General features: G+C 35.0%; 2 protein-coding genes across 2 annotated transcripts; one reads left to right on the forward strand and one right to left on the reverse strand.

Annotated features, from left to right (window-relative positions):
* Positions 1-389: 389 nt before the first annotated feature.
* LOC144436082 (dnaJ homolog subfamily C member 21-like) lies at positions 390-11,219 on the forward strand. Its single transcript, XM_078124762.1, has 14 exons — positions 390-555; positions 1,390-1,518; positions 1,960-2,045; positions 2,311-2,445; positions 3,105-3,278; positions 3,790-3,840; positions 4,206-4,285; positions 4,787-4,905; positions 5,367-5,451; positions 6,240-6,464; positions 7,002-7,068; positions 8,239-8,378; positions 9,095-9,176; positions 9,510-11,219. The coding sequence occupies exons 1-14, from the start codon at positions 456-458 to the stop codon at positions 9,690-9,692; spliced, it is 1,656 nt and encodes a 551-aa protein (XP_077980888.1). The 5' UTR covers positions 390-455; the 3' UTR covers positions 9,693-11,219.
* Positions 11,016-18,266, reverse strand: LOC144436084 (mitochondrial ribosome-associated GTPase 1-like). Its single transcript, XM_078124763.1, has 11 exons — positions 18,100-18,266; positions 17,480-17,604; positions 17,024-17,088; positions 16,264-16,368; positions 15,520-15,606; positions 14,585-14,732; positions 13,876-13,937; positions 13,285-13,381; positions 12,849-12,930; positions 12,399-12,505; positions 11,016-12,168 (listed from the first exon to the last, which is right to left on the reverse strand). Exons 2-11 carry the CDS (start codon positions 17,595-17,597, stop codon positions 12,035-12,037), a joined length of 1,005 nt encoding a protein of 334 aa, XP_077980889.1. The 5' UTR covers positions 17,598-17,604; positions 18,100-18,266; the 3' UTR covers positions 11,016-12,034.
* Positions 18,267-18,372: the final 106 nt, after the last annotated feature.

Here is an 18,372-nt window from a genome sequence, read left to right on the forward strand (position 1 = left end):
CCTTTTCCGTGTCTGGCAGCATGTTTTGAAATATTTTAACCAGGGGGTCATGTTTTAGAGAAAGGAAATTGGGGAGGGGAACCTTTTAGTACGACGGTGTCGGGGGAGGGTCATATTTTACGCAACAGCCTGGGCCTGGTTCCCCCCCCCCCTTATAATTACTGAAGGCTCCCTAAGAATATCCGTGGTTATGTTATTATAGATGTGCGTATTTAGATACAGGCTTGCAATATTTTTGAAAGAAAAAAAAATAGAAACCAGAAACAGTTTGATTTTGAGAAAAAGACAGCACAGGTCCGGACGTGAAATGTCGAGTTGTGCCATGGTTTCCCAGTTTCCCTTGCGCTCAACAAGAAACCGGAACAGGAAGTAGCACGTTGTGGCAGATTGCAAAATCGCCGGTAAGGATCGAGGAAGATCTCAGTGGTGTTTTCTCAAACCCAACCAGATTTTGAATGATGCAGTGCCATTATGAGGTTCTCGGTGTATCTCTAGATGCCAATGATGGGGATCTTAAGAAAGCCTATAGAAAACTAGCCTTGAAATGGCATCCAGGTGAGTGAAGGCACATCTTTCATTTTGACTTATGAGATTGGGAATCATGTTTATTTGTAGTCCTGCTTGCAGACGGTGCACGCGTTTCGACGACTTACTCCGTGTGCAAGCAGGACTAGTTTACTTGTGTGGTTAGCCCAGAGACTTGTCTATCATGACTCGACCATTTTCGGTAGATTCCGATACCTCCATGATCAGAAATTTGTAAACAAATATAATCCGGTTGCATGTGTCTGATCTCAAATTCAATATAACCATGGTGCCATGATGATCACACCAATTATGTAGCAAAGTAAACTTTTTGCATTGTTGGTCTTTAACAACAACAGCAAACAGAAAAGTGAAGCATCACTCAAAAAAGGCTGTTGATTTATTTTGATATTGTGAAATGTTTCTCTATGTCGATTTCACATTCTTATCACACAGAGATACATGTGGAACGTCATTTACTCTTTGAAGAAAAACCCCAAATCAGATTTATGCTAGGGGTCTGTCCTACCTGGGTTGAATAAAAAAGTACATCCACATTGTATTGTAAAGTCCGTCTACTGGTACAAGTGATTCAGTTCCAGGTTCTTGTATCAGTGCTGTCTTCTCATAAAGAGCCATATGTATTAGATAGGTTAATTCTTTTGTTGAGGAGTAACTTTTTCTATAGGCTAGTTCACCCAGACAACACACCAATAAACATATTTCATCAATCTGGCATGGGCTGTTAATCGGATAAAGTGCCATGTGGTGGCTATTATTTAGTTTGTAATTTGTAGTCAGGACAAGAATGTCAATACTGTTTATCATATAACATTGTTGTTGTTGTTGTTGTTGTTATTTCAGATAAAAACCGTGAGAATGAGGAGGAAGCCACTGAGAAATTTCGTCTGGTACAGAAAGCCTATGATGTGTTAGGTGATCCACAGGAGAGGGCATGGTATGATAAACATAGAGAAGTTTTATTGAAAGGAGGTGAGTTGATAGGTCAAAGGTCAGTGAACCAAAGAGAAACTCAAACTTTATGGTAAGGGTTAGTACATGTACATACTATCGTGTTGTGGTTTTCATATTGAATTTGATATTTTTTTGGCAATTAATATGAGGAGCAATGGGTAATATACTATGTCTTGTTGAATTGTAGTAGAGTGCGCACTCACTCTACATGATGACAAACAACTTTTGAAACTTCTACAATTTTTATGAATGCATACCTTGACTAATACAGTTGCTATCAAGCAAGGAATTCAGAATAGTTGTTATTTTGATGTGTTTAGTCTCTTGACAGATTCATAGATATTTATCTTGTCAGTTGTCAACAAATTCTGACCTCCATAATCACAAATGTTTGTAATATTCTATTTATTTATATTATCAGTTATTAAATGTCTATTTCCAATGTCAATTGTATTTCAGGGTTAGATAACTATCAAAGTGATTTCCAAGATGTAATGCAATATTTCCGACCGTCTGCCTACTCTGGCTATGAAGATAAACCAAAGGTAAATAACAATGAGTTGTACTGTCTTTATGATATCAGTCATGAGTCTGTTACAATCTGTATCTAGGAGAGTCTAATCTAAAGTTACAGACTATCTAGAAGGGTTTGTTCACCCCCCCCCCCCCCCATGCATCCTTCAAAGAGCTATTTTGCAAAAGAGGGAAAAATATATTTTTTGACAACAGTGATGATTTTGCCTGCTGATTGAGGTTTTGTAGAATCTACATTTAATTTCTCAATGTTTTGTCTCTTGCTGTTACTGTTAGGGGTTTTACAATGTCTACAGGAAAGTTTTCCAGACCATCTCGGAAGAAGATGTTGGATTTATGGATGTTGGGAAGAGTGGTTTGCCTGAATATAAAATTCCAGAGTTTGGAAATTCACATAGTTCATATGAAGATGTGAGTTAGTCACTAATGTACAGTCAACTTTCTGTTATTGCAACTAAGGTAGAAAGTAGATAACAGATAACATAATAACATAATATGGTTGTCAAGTTATACTAACTAAGCCTATAACATATAAGCATGTTACAGGGAATAAGTTACAACAAAAATATACAGGAAGAATTTGTGAACAAACTTTTGAAATTTTTGGAGTTGCAGCATAATACATTGTACATTGACAGTGGCAGACAAGAAGTCAAAATCTATTTTGTTCTTTCATTTTCAACTCATATAGACCATCATTAGCTTCTTAATTGATGCGTGGTTTATAAACCAATTTATTACTACAACAATGAGACTGAAAAAATATTTTGGCCTTTATATTGCAGAAGAATTTTTGCATGTCATTCACCAAGTTTCTGAAGTAGTTTATGCAAATAGTTTGGATTGGAACTATAAGCTGTATCACTTATTCCATGTCCTGACATAGTACATGTATGTCATGATGGGATCTAGTGACTGTGTCATACAAATAGCTACTACTGCTGTTAGGGTTATTATTGGTGTGCTGTCACCGCCTTGTAATGGTAGAAACACTTCACATGGTTATTATTGGTGTGCCATGGTATGGTAGAAATACTTCATATACTATCTGTTCATGGTGTTTATTACAGGTAGTGAAACCATTTTATGATTTCTGGCTGAATTATCTGACACCCAAGACATATGTGTGGACTGAGAAGTATGATACCCGGGAAGCTGAAAACAGACGAATTTCAAAATTGATGGAGAAAGAAAATAAAAAATTGAGAGATGCTGCCAAGAAAAATTACAATGAACAAATCAGGGTATGTGTACAATGTGTGAATTACAATGAACAAATCAGGGTATGTGTACAATGTGTTTGATTTGTATGAGTATATACACTGTAGCAGCTGTACTTACATCAAACTTGTCTGATGGACTATATCTGAAAGATTATTGAGATAACATCATCTTCATCGTAAAACAGTTATAGAAAGTTATGTCTCATGGTTTTGAAGTACATCTGTGATGTGATGTCATTTACAAAGGGAGTTATTAGCAAGTCTGTCATGTCTGTCTTCTCCATACATTTGTATACTAAACATTCAACTTTATGGAATTGACCAAAAGTCTTCATCAATTCGGTAGATCAAATGAATTAGAAAGGTTATAATGTACAAACAGTTCAGTTTGATGTAATATTTGCCAACTGTCTAAGAATTGCACTTATGCTAATAGTAAAACTGGTAATTATGCTACACCTAGCAATTATGCTAAATCTGGCGAAAATGTGTGTAGTATAGTGTAAACGTTTGTGTTGTTTTTTTGTGACAGGAACTAGCATCATATGTTAGGAAGAGAGATAAAAGGGTACAGCAGTATCAAGTAAGTCAAATACTTGCACCAAATACACTCTAAGTGAGAAGTCATTACAGGATCTTTGTTCAGTACTTTCCATCTGATATATATAAAGTTTATATTTATGTGTCTTACAGTACTGGGTAATTCATGGATATAGTTATTACCTATAGAGTTTTGAATTGAAAGATAAATAAAAAAACACAAACTATAACATGACACACTTGTTTGACCAAGATGACATCAGCATATGCCTTTCAAATATGATATGTCGTCAACCATAATGTCTTGCATCATAAGATTTTTTCTATTCACTGACTTGTATGTCAACTGCATTTGAAGATAATTTTATATGTGACTTTTAGATAATTCTATGTGTTTTGATTTTAAAGATGCTACAAAAAATGAAAGCTGAAGAAAAACAGAAACAGTTTGAAGCAAAAAGAGAAAAAGACAAACTTGAAAAACTGAAGTAAGTCAGCAATTCCATGTATTAATCAAACTTGTACACAAAGTATAGGATATAGCTATAGTCAATGACATCAAAACACCCCTATCTGATGGAATGGAACAGGCTGAAATTGTTCAACATTGAACCACGTTTCAATAGTATTCTACATTACAAGAGGGCACTTTTTCCTAAGTTGTCTTTGTTTGCTAATTTGTTTGCTTCATACTGTACTAGTAGTGTAAAAACTGTATAGTGAATATTGAACTTAAACTGTAGAATTTAGATAAATGTAGATGTACACTGTCAGTATAACACCCACCCTCAACTAGTCGCTGAATAGGCTTTGGCAAGGATCACTTTAAAAGTAGTTGTCTTCATCAAATCAAGTTAGCAGAGATGTCTCACCAATGTTTTGTGCAGCATATTCAAGCAGTATTTGTTGTTACTATTATTCTATTTATCTTAGTTGTACATACACAATGACAAGACAATTGATACATTTTATTTGTGTTCACTTCAAAGGATGTTAGAAAACTTTGTAGAACAAGAGTGGACATCATTTGCAGAATTAGAGAAAGATCTAGCCAATGCAGAAGCACATTATAACGAAGAATTTGGGGCAGGTGAACAGAGCAGATCGGGTAAGACACATTTTTTTGGATTTTTATCACCTGTCAGGAAAACAATACAATTTTATGGTTTATCATATACCCAGTGTCATATCTGTATCACCTACATTGTAAATCAGCTACAGCACCCTCATATTCGTCATTAGAAAATAGTATTTGGCTTATTTTCGGAGGAAAATAATAGTTCAATAATTCGCGCAACTGACCTTATTTGGGCAAAGTGTACCTGGAACTATTTGGAACTATTATTTTCCTCCAAAAATAAGCAAAAATTATTTTCTGATGTATTTTAACACTTCATAGAGTATATGATAAAACCTTTACAGACCAGATATGGGTTTTGTGGACCTCGGGAGTACGACTTACAGGCCCTCCCAAGGTTGGGCCCTAACATCATACAACCTCAGTCCACAAAACCCATATCTGTCCATAAAGATTAATATACATTAAATGATATGCTTGTGTCATTTCAGGTTCTGAAGGTGAAGACAGTGAGGAAGACCTGTACACTGATTTATACTGTGTGGCCTGTAACAAGACATTTACAAATGATAGGGCGTAAGTTTCCTTGCATTTTACTTTTGGAATAACTGTTAGAGGAAAATGTCTATATGGTTTCAGAATAATTGACCATAATATTGTTTTCTATGTGCCATTCACTTTGTTTTAGATTTTAAGGATATCTGAGTGTGTCATAAAAGTTTAAATAAGGTGATGACAGGGGAACATCTGTTTAAATTTTGATGTTATTCAGTGTTGCAGCCAGAGGTTTTTTTTCGGTCATTTGACACACATTTTTTGGAAGTGACGGGTCATAGTTGACCCACACTAAAATTGTATGCAAATATGTTTAGCAACATGACCACACTTATAGCAAAAGTCAAATGATCGTGCATATTGCATAGATAACAACAGGGTTGGATAGGCAACTGCATAATCATTCAGCAAATATCAAGCATGGATCAGCATGTGGGTAAATATTTAAAAAAATTTCAGTTATGCTACAAAGCCATTGGCACTTATAATGTCCCAAAAAAAATATATGATGACCCAGAAAAATGAGAATCTCGGAACACTATGTCCCACTCTTTCAAATGGCTGGCTGCAACACTGGTTATTAAAACATTAGGTAGAGTAAAACATACCTGTGTTTATACTGTCTTCATAGGCCAGTGGATTTGTAGGGCTTTTATTTACCAATTTAGCTAATTGCTTTGAATTTCACATGTGTCAGGAACAAATATTCAATGAATACACACTGGTCTTAGTTTTCAGGAGGTCTTCCATGATGTACATTGCCAACGAGGTGTTTCTTTGAATCATTCTCAACCTCATTATTTCATTAGGTTCGCCAATCATGAACGGTCAAAGAAACATAAAAAGAATGTCGCCCTCCTAAAAGAACAGATGCAGCAAGATGAAGATTTCCATGGCGATGATGAAGATAATGATGAAGTAGGAGATATACCGGTAGATGACATTGATGGTGATAATGTAAATGATGTTAGTATCAATGATGACATAGTAGATACAGTGTTGCAAGCAGCAGATGACGACAAACCTAAATCAAAGTAAGATTACAGCTTACATGTAATTAATCTAGAATCTGTTTGTTCTCTTTTCACTAGATTTATCTTGATTTGTCAAAGGATAGTTTATTATTTTTCTTCTCTAATATGCATGTAAATTGAAAAGTTGTTTGGAGTTGTAATAGTGCTACAACATTATGCCCACATGTGGTTGCAGGATGCACTAAATGGGAAAACATCACTAAGTTTTGCTGGATTCACTGTTCTGTTATGATGTTGACTGATACTTGCATTGAAATGAACATGCGGTCTAAAATCAAGTGTAAATTTGGTTTTAACTGAAAGTAGACCCCCAAAAAAGAAAACATTGAAAACATATATAGAATTGATTAAAAGAAAAGAGAATTAGCAAAGCATCTGGGAAATTAGTAATGATAGTTGTTTAGAGGACAAGATGTGAGAAATGTAGATACAACATAGTATAGGTATCACAATTATCAATTCTGAGACTCCCAGTGTGATTGTGATGGTTCGTTCATTCATTCAACAAAACTTTTTTTTTTTTTACTTTCATTACAGACTTTCTAAAAAGCAGAAGAAAAGAAGAAGACAACAACAAGTAGCAGATGCATATGATGAAATTCTTGTAAGTACCGTAATACCAGGATTTATTAGACATTTTTGAGACATGCAGTTTACCTGTGATAAATACATCATACTGATGAACATAGCACCTCAGTCCAACTGACTACAGTACATACTAGACATGTCTAAGACCTGCAGTTTACCTGTGATAAATACACCATACTGATGAGCATAGCACCTCAGTCCAACTGACTACAGTACATACTAGACATGTCTAAGACCTGCAGTTTACCTGTGATAAATACACCATACTGATGAACATAGCACCTCAGTCCAACCAACTACATACTAGACATAACTGTGTACTACTGCATTCATTCAAGCTTGTTAACTCGTACATGTTTGTGATATCAGTAATGGTTATGAATTGTTAGTGACTAAGTCTACAGTATGGTTCATACCTATATACATTGTACATTGTATTTCCCTTAATGTGTGTATTTAGTCAGATTGTTAATAGTGTACATGAATACAATTTCTTTAATGACCCAAAATGTTTATCATCGTGGTAGATAAGTGACCTACACAGGTTATAATTCACACACAAGCAGTTCAAAGTTTTTTAGCATTGAGCTTTCAATCTGTCTTGGTTGACAATCAGTGGTCAGCTATAACTATGGAATTTGTCATTCTTATGAGAATTGTCATCAAAGACAGATCAAAAGCTCAATGCTAAAAAAAACATTGAACTGCTTGTGTATTATAACCTGTGTAAGTCAATGTATTTACTGGTTTATGTCATGTAACGTTGGGTGTTACCAGTCACATCCTTGAGTCCTGTCATGACAAGGGATACTGGAGGTTCTAGCAGTATGATCAATTATTACATAGTCAGGCCCTCTCTACTACTACGCCATCTAGTGGCAGCCAGTGAACAAGACTTAAGGTTCTAGTTGAAAACCTTTGGTAATGCTTTCATATTTCTAGTTGTGTGACTTGGTAAAAAAACTGTTCTCAGAATGTCAGGCAGTTTAGTTTTGTGTGGTGTGAACATTTTAGTCTGTAGCCAGCCAGCACCACTCGTGGTTAAGAAACTTGATAGAGTTGAAAAATATGACGTATTTTACAGTCTATGCACATAGTTGTCTACTAAATTCCTTTATTGTAGTGCTAGTGTATGTACTTTGTATTCATAATTGTTGTATCATGTGTCCTTGCTTATGTCTTGTAGGAAGAAAACTCAACAAATACCCCTAAGGAAGGCAGTGATGGTGATGATGTATCTGATCTTACTGAGCAACTCACTAAGTCAAGTATTGATGAAACGGAGAGTAAAGATGATGTTTTAACTGAAGAGGCTACAGAAGAAAAGTAAGATACTTACAGAGTGTTTGTGACTACATTAGTCATGTAATGGTATTGCCATAAATGGTAACAAGTCAAATAATCAGTGTGAACTATTCACTGCAGCACTTGACAGATCTGACATGGTGATGTCATTCAGTGATTAATCAGTCATACTGTATCATATTTCATGCAGATGGTATCAGTGGTGTCAAAAACAATCTTTAAACAGCTATGCTTTAGATTTATTAGTCTATTTGTTAGACCGCCAGGCTTTCTTTTGATAGTACATAACCAATGTTCGCATTACAGCAAAAGTGCACATCAAGGACATTTACACCCATGGTCTAGCTAAAGAGATATTGTCTCCTCCTGGCTCTTGTTCAGTAACATTCCAAGCACAGATTGAGGTTTACTACAAGACTGTAGATTTACTTTGTAATGTGTAAAACAATTGAAATGGCATGTAATCTACCTTCATAAACAGTCCTCCTTACTAAACACCCCCCCCCCCCCCCAATATCTTACTGCAAGTCTGACCCTAATAAGTGAATATCGATACAGGATATGACACATTGATAAGATTGTATTGGGGAAACTAAATTTATACCTCACCATGCCAATATTAACATATAAACAAAAAATGCACATCCTAAAAGCTTTGAAGTAATTATTCCAGTTTTAAATCTATTCTACAAATTAAATCTATTTAGGGCAACAATTGTGTATGTTTTACCTTGCAGGTCAACAAAACCTAAAGAAACTACAAACAGAGACAGTAAAAGTGGTAAAAAATCGAACACAAAGCCAAGTCAGCCATCCCAGGTATGGTTCTTATTTCAGTATGTAAACAGTAGCATTAAATGAGTTATCAAAAAATTTACAAAAATGAACCTAGTGTACAAATGAAACTCAATACATTGAAATGTTTTTATGAGGAAGAACTACAAGAAAACTGATTCAACTTTTGATGGATTCCTTGAATATGTCTTATCCTAGACGGATGTTAGGAATGGCTTCCTGCATCTGTCTTGTAGTTGTTTCTCATAAATGCATGGTCTATAGTTTTCACACTTGGTACAAAGGTGAGATGGTATTGGTAGCCATTTTAATGTGATTTCTAACAAGATTGTTGACTGTATTTCTTCTTATTTGTAGGGTGGTTCTTTAGGTCAGTCATCAACCATATGCAACGTTTGTGGAGGAGAATATAGAACAAGAAATAAACTTTTTGATCACATCAAGAAAACTGGACATGCATTGCGAGTAGATGGAGTAAGGACAGAATCTAGTGATAGTAGTAGTAGTAGTAAAAACAAGAAGAAAGGAAAGAGGAGGTGATCATAGAAACTAGATTGGTTTTATTTTAATCTGATCTGATCTGATCTGTCCAGCATTCTGTTTGATAAGTGATTGGCTCCCATCCTCCTCATTAGGACTTATCAGACCACTGCCACACACCTCACTTTGTGTAGACTTCCAGTGATGAATAGATGAAGATGGTTCTATTTTGGATATACAGTGACACTGATAGCACTAACAAGGAGAGAAACCAGATCACCACAGGACCTGAGTAGAATGTATTCCTATCTTATCTAGTTCAGTTATTTTGTAAATCACTAATAATAGATAGCTTCCTTCCTTACTTTTAGCTAACCTGAATAGGGGAAGACTCTTCTCAAAGATTGTATGCACTGGTGTAACTGTTAATAGTGATGTAGTAGAAAGGAAAACATTTGAGATAATGTACCACAGGAAATGTTTTACCTATCTAAATATCGTCAACAGTTTTTTCAAATGGTTCCATTTTCACAAATGTAAGTGTGATTTAGTATTAGAATAACTTTTTGGGCATTGATTAACATTTACAACTTACAAAATTGTGAAGTTATGCATACAAGTGTTTTAAATATAGAGTGCATCAATATTAAACTTAGTTCCTATTTCACAGCATTGGGAAATCTTCAAAAACTTAAACAGTTTCTTGCTGTGTTTGGAAACGTTGAGTGCCCCTTAACTTGCAAACCAATAACTCTTATACATACATCTCCAGACACACAGTATGAAAGCCTAGCTTAAAGCTGCACTAGCTGCAACTGGAATTATTTTTTAAAACGATTTGTTAAGTACAACAACTTTTATATCGAATTGATTTTTGGGTCTGTACCCAAAACAGCGCCCTCAGTGGTGATAATGATTTCAACCAGTTTCTGTACTGCTTATGGATAATATCGACCATCCATTACATGTAACATCTCCAATGTCTAATTACTGGTATTTTAACCATTTTCATACATCATGCTTATCTGATAATAAAAAATGATACTCCAGTTACAACAAGTACAATTTTGAACATGGTGACAGATTCAAAACGGAGCCTTCACTCAAGATTTAAACTTGCCACTACACTACCTATGGATAATATTGACCACTAATTAACAGATACAATGTCTTTTTATATGTCATTAACTAATTTTTATTGAATTTATCTTTGGTTTAATATTTGATGGAAAAAATGTCCCAGTTGGAGCTAGTGAAGGTGTAAGTGATGACACTACTTGTAGGACTATAGATTCTACTTTTCAATATCCTCTAAATTCTATTATTTAGTGTTAATTCAGGTAAAAATAAATAACAACAAACATTTAGGTAAACATGTCATATATTTATTATTTCAAACTCTGTCTCTTTGTGAAGAATCATTTATTTTGAACAACATCTCTCCTATTTCCTGTTTTGTAAAAAATTTCTCTTTTAAAGTTTTATTTTAATGCTTGCACCATATTTATTTTTAATAAATACACCAAACCATGCAAGTATAGTGATAGACTGCAAGCCCTAGTACATTGTTACATTACCTTTCACTTGCTATCAAACAGTAATGCATAATGACTGTCAGGAAATAAGGTATCAAGCAATGTCATTTGTATTAACTGAAATAAATACACCTTTCTACAAATGTAACAGTATTTGAACAAAGTCAGAGTTGTGTATTTTTTGAAAATGAATTCACACCAATGGTTTGCCACAGATATTTTTAATAGCTATAGCAACCCCTTGTATGAACTTACTAAAAGAGGCATTCACAACAATAGCTTGTTGTGTGTCATATAGTGCAGCATTGCTATAGCAACCCCTTGTATGAACTCTTGTACGAGGCATTCACACCAATGGCTTGTTATGTGTAAAATAGTGTCGTATTGCTATAGCAATAACTTGCAATGTCTGTAACCATTTGAAATATGAAAAAACTTAGACATCACATCATGGAGACATTACACTCTACCAGTTGAAATGGCTTCACTAAATTATCTATACATGATATTTTATATTTACTGTGACTAAGCAGCTATATGTATTGGTTTAAACCATACTCTAATCCCTTCAGATTTGTACACCACACAAAATGGCTTCCCAAAGTATGATTCTTCTAGAGTTCAAAAAAATGATAAAAATATTCTCCATCATAGCACACTTTTTCCTAATGTCTTGTCCAGGTTCACAATTCTTGGGCAGACTTTGTTCCATGTTGTCAAGTTTTGCTGCTTGCAACCAAGCCCTACTTATAAAGTAAGGTACGATGTTGCTGTTCACATTTAGTAGTGCAGCTTGTAATCAGTCATAGTTCATCCAGAAGGAATCTCTCCTTTGAATTCAATATAAATAGTAGTTGTATCTGTCATTTATCTTTCATCTGTCCCTGTTGTATTCCCACATGACTCCACATCTAAGATGACTTTTCCCAGCTTTCCTTCTCTGAATGACTTCAACATATATGATGCTGCAGCATCGTAGTTTGGTCGTATTTCCCTGGTACCTGAATATGAAATTAGGAACAGTTTTTAATTCATCGTACATAGCAGACCTTTTTCAACCTGTTCAAGCCTCTGCAGTTTGACAGCTATTCTTGGCTCAATCTTATTTAAATCTGATGTACGACTAGAGCTCAATTTCTACTTTATTTCCTTTGAATATTGTGGTTTGTTTATTATTTCTTTATTCTGAGAGTGATAGCCTCTTCCCTATTCCTAAGTACACCTTACTTACCATCTAAAGCCTTGATGTGTTGTGTCTTGCCAAGCTTCTTAGCCAAGAATGTTAGTACATACATGATATCATCCGACGGCTGGTCCATACCAAACATTTCAACATACCTAGTAGTATATAGAATGATAGTCAAACACACACAATCAGTTTGCTATGTAATGGAATTTATGTCAAGTTGCAAGTCTTAGAGTAGTCCTCCTGTAGCAGGCAGACTTCTAAAATGAACATGTCAAGTGATTGGTCCTTATCAACTGCAATAACCAGAACTAATTTTATCAGAAATGTCCACTTTCTTTTACTGAAAACACTTGTACATTTGTAGAACTCTTTTTGAAAACAAATGATGTTCTTTCAAAAGAAGTCTGAAGAGAATAGAGGAATATACAGCAAGTACTGGAAACTTTGGAAATGTCAGTCTATACTAAGGTGCATCAATGAATGTTTACTTACTCAAACCGTGAATGTTTATTTAACCAGTAGAGTAGATAATCAGCTATGATGTCATGACCTATGTGGTGGTCTTGTAGAGTACCTAATAATCAAAATTGACAATGATCATAGTACATGATACAAGCTATGACAATGGTAAGTAATACTTGCCATTCATAGTATATGATACAAGCTATCACAATGGTAAGTAATACTTGCCATTCATAGTACATGATACAAGCTATGACAATGGTAAATAATACTTGCCATTCATAGTACATAATACATGATACAAAAACAAATAAACAAACATAGATAATAGCAAACACAATATCATCATTACATATTGGAACACAAGTTTACAAGTTTGCTGTGGAATACTGATACATTATTAACGACTGAAACCTGCCAGTCTGATATTGATGTCAAAACAATTAGATTTTAAAATTGTCCTTACCACAGAGTGCTAACTTCATACCAGCATCTACTTCAGGTATGTATGGTGTCATTATACCTGGTGTATCTACCAGGTAAATCCTAGGATGGTTGGATACCTGCACACAAAATAGAGATGAGAAATATATACCAGTGTTTTGGTAAGGGTAGTATTTAGAAATCAACCTGTAAGTGAGTTCCCCTGGTGTTCTAGGGTATAGTGTATGCAAATCAGGGCAAGGTGTACCAGATTTCTCTTCTCAGATACCAGGGTTCCCCACCAAAATTATAGCACAAGGTATAGAAATCTATCCAGGTTTTACCAGATGTCCTCTCTGTTATGAGGGTTCCCAAATTTAGGCAAATAATTTACTAATAATTTTTTTAAATCTCCGAACTATAACAACCCTGTAGTTTGGAGCATACATGTTACACTCATAATGGCATGAACACATTTTTACTATTCATCTGATAACCTTCATCATCATCACTGTAGTGGCCATGTGATGAATAGGTGCTAGACAATCTAGAGAAGGATCTATGAAACATGTCTCTACAATGAAATTTTGTCTAAGTTTTGGAGAAACATAAGCAGAAAGAAAACTAGAGTTACCTGTATGTTTGAAAGTACACCCCTTGTGATACCAGGCACTCCACCAACTCTAGTAGCTTTACCTATAGTGGGGAAATACAGTACACAATTCAGGTGAGTTGTTAAGCAGACAGGTAGCAGGGCAGGAGGGTAGCATGACAGGTATGTAGCAGGGCTGGAGGTAGCAGGGAAGGCAGGTAGCAGGGTAGGCAGGTAGCATGACAGGTATGTAGCAGGGCTGGAGGTAGCAGGGAAGGCAGGTAGCAGGGTAGGCAGGTAGGAGGGTAGCAAGGCAGGCAGGTAGCAGGGCTGGAGGTAGCAGGGAAGGCAGGTAGCAGGGTAGGCAGGTAGGAGGGTAGCAAGGCAGGCAGGTAGCAGTGCAGGCAGGTAGCAGGGCAGGAGGGTAGCAGGTACAGATTACTTTGGTACCCTATCATAACAGTCAGATCGTCAGAGATTTGGTACAAGTGATTCAGAGGTAATTAGATATATAAGAATATGCTAGACTCAACACAACATTTATTACTGACACACCTGTAACATTATATGCTATGAAAGACAATAACCGTACATGTATCTGAAGTCTCTAGATATCCAAACTGTTTAATAACATCAAAATCATTTAAAACAAGAACCTATGAAAACAAACTTGTTAAAGGAAATGAACAGAAAACTAACCAATGGTATTGACACATGTGACAGGAGAACATTGAAAACACTACAGGCCTACCTTTCTTTAGGTGCATTCTTCTCATGGCGTTAATAACTGATGATTTACCAACATTAGGAATTCCACACACCATCAAATTATAGTCTTCTACATCTGTCCTTTGATATCTTTCACTTTGATTTATCATATCAACCACTGACTTCACAACCTACAATAAAACAAAGTTAGTTAATTACTGTATATACCAGCTAACTATGTTAACCCCTTTCATTTTTTGTTATCCATAGAACATGATGCGATGTTCTATGGTTTGATATTTACAGTAGAACCTTGTTATTACAAATAGCTTAATAATAGGGACCTGAGTTCAAATCTACATTTTGTTTTGCCACTGGTGGCGCTATTCAACCTAGCATTATGACCAACACTACATATCCCAATGATTTATAACTTAGAATCACACTAAAAATAGCGAGTTTTACTAAATTATGAAGGAAACATTCCCTTATTGAATACAATTACAATGGCAATAGTACAAAGATTATTACCAAAATACAATATGTACAAGTACAGCAGAAAATTCTCTTATGAGAAATACAGTGTGAGTCTATAGATGACGTTGCATGTGCGACCGCGAAATTGCGCGAAATTCAAAATGTGTGAATAATTACCCTGTGTACAGTATGTATATGGAACTGTACATGTATTACACAACATGATATCATGTATGGTACCATATTGCATGATGCTATGTGAAATTATGTAGTCAAGCAAGATGTTTTATGGTGTTATATATGTGGTGATGCATAATATGCTATATGTCATGTGGCATTATGTTGTGTCATGTTACACTGCATAACATTACATGCTGTAGTACTAGTGAGTAAGTGCTAATGTATTGTGATATGAGGTATATATCAAGTCAATATACACGTGAATAAAGTTCTACCACAAGATGTTAGCAAGAGACACCATCCATGGTTCTAGCAACTTACATCTCGTATTGTTTTACTTTCTTGTTTATTACAATTTGTAAATATCACATTTTGGACTCCTTCATCAGACAATCTATTTCTGACATCCTGAAATACATAAAAATCAAATCATGTAGTGTATAAGGAATTATTTATAGAAATTTATAAAACTTTTCTGGGATATATTTCTTTCTGAGCTCTGTACACAAAAGACACTAATAGTGAAATTCATCAGTTTGTGACGTGATCATAATAGATAGCGCCCTCTATCATAAGGTGAACAAGATTGACAGTTTGCTGTCAAAAGTTCTCAGCTTATCACATTACTGGTATGTTGTGTATAAAGGATAAATTTGTAATTCTCATAACACCATTGGTCTCTTCCATGACCTAAGTGTCTACCAAGTTCAGTGTTTTGTTGCATGTGATGATATATCGAAAGACCCTCTTAGAGGTTGGTCTAATTTTGAAGACAGTTTAGTTTGATATGAAAATCACTTCCCACACAGAGTGAAGTTTTACAGAGTGAATATATTGCCAACTTGTTTGTAACAAGTTACAATGTTTTTGCTAAGATGTTAGAACCCCAGTAACAGACAGGGGTAAATTTGGTAAAACTGACATAGTACCCATACTTTGTAATACAATTTGGGTGGGGAACCCTGACAAAATGACTGGGGAACTCAGGTAAGTTTTACCTACTTTATACTACCTTAAAAAATCTATTTTCATTTGAAGAAATACACAACATAAAATCAAACTTACCTTCCTTTTGGTTGAATCCATTAAATCCATCTTGTTGAGGACAAGTAAATGTGGTTTGACTCCAAGAACACCTTTAAACACAGGATTACGGCCAGTAAAAGGAATGTATAACATCTTGAGTTAAGGCAAAAATTGTTATAAATAAACTTTCTCCTTCAATACAGATTAATGTAGTCAATCTTTGACCACCTGCTTTCCCCTCTCACTGTTGAAAGTTTAATGTTAATGTATTGCACTGGGTTTTTCTAGGTTTTAGAATGTGGTTACAGAAAGGGCAATTTGATTAAACTCTTGTAGCTTTCATTCACTAAGTGTTCTGAGTGTGTACATACACTGAAAGAATGTCATCTAAGATGCTCTTTCAATCAATATAGCACCCATAATGATATATCCCATATAATAACATACTATGCCACATGGTTTGATATTTGTTTCAGCATGGCTAAAGACCTTGGACATGATCTGAACCACAATTGTGCTTTAATCAACCCGGGTGTATACTTAGGTACCTGATAGGATAGCGGTTGCATTATGAATGCTTAATCTTCATCAATTAAATAATAATATATCATCCATGATGATTAACATTGATAGCAATTAAGTCAATATATCCCATCTACTAATATACTACTGTATTATTTTGGTAGGGAATCTCAGTAAAATGGCTGGGGAGCTTTGATAGTTTTTACTAACTTTCAAGCCTTGATAGTGTAAGCACTATAATGATAAAACAACTGACATAATACTATATAAAGGATATTCTAGCATCATGTACTTCAATTACACAGTCTATTTTACGTAACATAGATTGCATTTTCTTCATTCCTGTAATTTGTAAAAATAAAAAAAGGTTGTAAGTTGCATAATACATGTATGTAAATATGTAAATCAGTCAATTCATTATCAATATATTATATTGATAATTAAAGTCACTGATGTACACATACTATGAATTGTTTACATCTTAGGGACTTGATTGACATGCTTTGGTAAAGTGCATAAATGTTTTTGTTTATCGAGACTATCTACTGAGCTGGCACTAGAGAGATATCATATTGAGTCTTGTTCTTCTGTGCCTATTCTATTTGTTTGGTTTATGTGTGGTAAACATGACTGCTTGGGTTCTTGGATCACTTGACATCTGGGTAGATACATTTTTGCTGAATGTTAGTCCCTTAAAACAACTCTCAGATATAGGTTTGAGAGTTGATTGTACCTCTTGCCATATGTGATGGAAACCAATGCACCAACTCCTTGTGTCCAAATGTAAATGATTCCCGGAATAGACGTCCGGCATATGACATGGAACCAGCTATACGTCCTGATGATGTCATGGTGTCTCTAGAACAAATCAACATGTATCTGTCATAATTCATAAGATGGTTCAGTATCAATTTATCATAAACATTAGGTTATCAATCGTGTCCATATTTGCTATGCTTGTTTTAGCTATATATGACATTAATGATATCATCAAAGGCGTCAATATGAATATGCACTGAACAAGAAAACTGTTAGAAAACTGTATTTATAAATAAGATGTTAATCATTCACATACATTAAAGATATGACATCATCGTGTGGTGTGAAGTAGTACTGAAGGTGTATAGATCAACAAATGGGGAACTCGATATGTGTATACAAAATTTACAAATGTTTTTTGTCATTGTCAAGGGTAGCTAGATCTGGATGTATATACTACCACGTCTGTCGAACTTCGTAGCATCCAGAGCTATGTCAAGGGTTTATACTTGCAAGTAGGCATTACAGATCTACCTGAGGTCTTCACGTATTTATACTAGTCTATGCAATTACAAAGATACATCATATGTTTACCTTCTGTTTAAGTTCTGAATCTGAGAAAGAGATCGGGGCTACATCACACGTGGTTGAACTCGAAGACTGTGCAGTGGATCTGTGGTATTACTTGTCGAAATTCGACGTTACAACCAATAGCTGCCAAACAATATCAACTATGTAAAAATTGCAATATTATACATGTATGGATGAAATGAAATGGCGCCCTAGAGGACATACATGCAACAGCTAGCAGAAGACAAATAAACCGGAAGTAGATATCGATATTTGTATGTTGTATCTTTTCTCCAG

This window comes from Glandiceps talaboti, chromosome 6, assembly GCF_964340395.1.
Source record: "Glandiceps talaboti chromosome 6, keGlaTala1.1, whole genome shotgun sequence".
In the NCBI taxonomy this organism is placed as follows: Eukaryota; Metazoa; Hemichordata; class Enteropneusta; family Spengelidae; genus Glandiceps; species Glandiceps talaboti.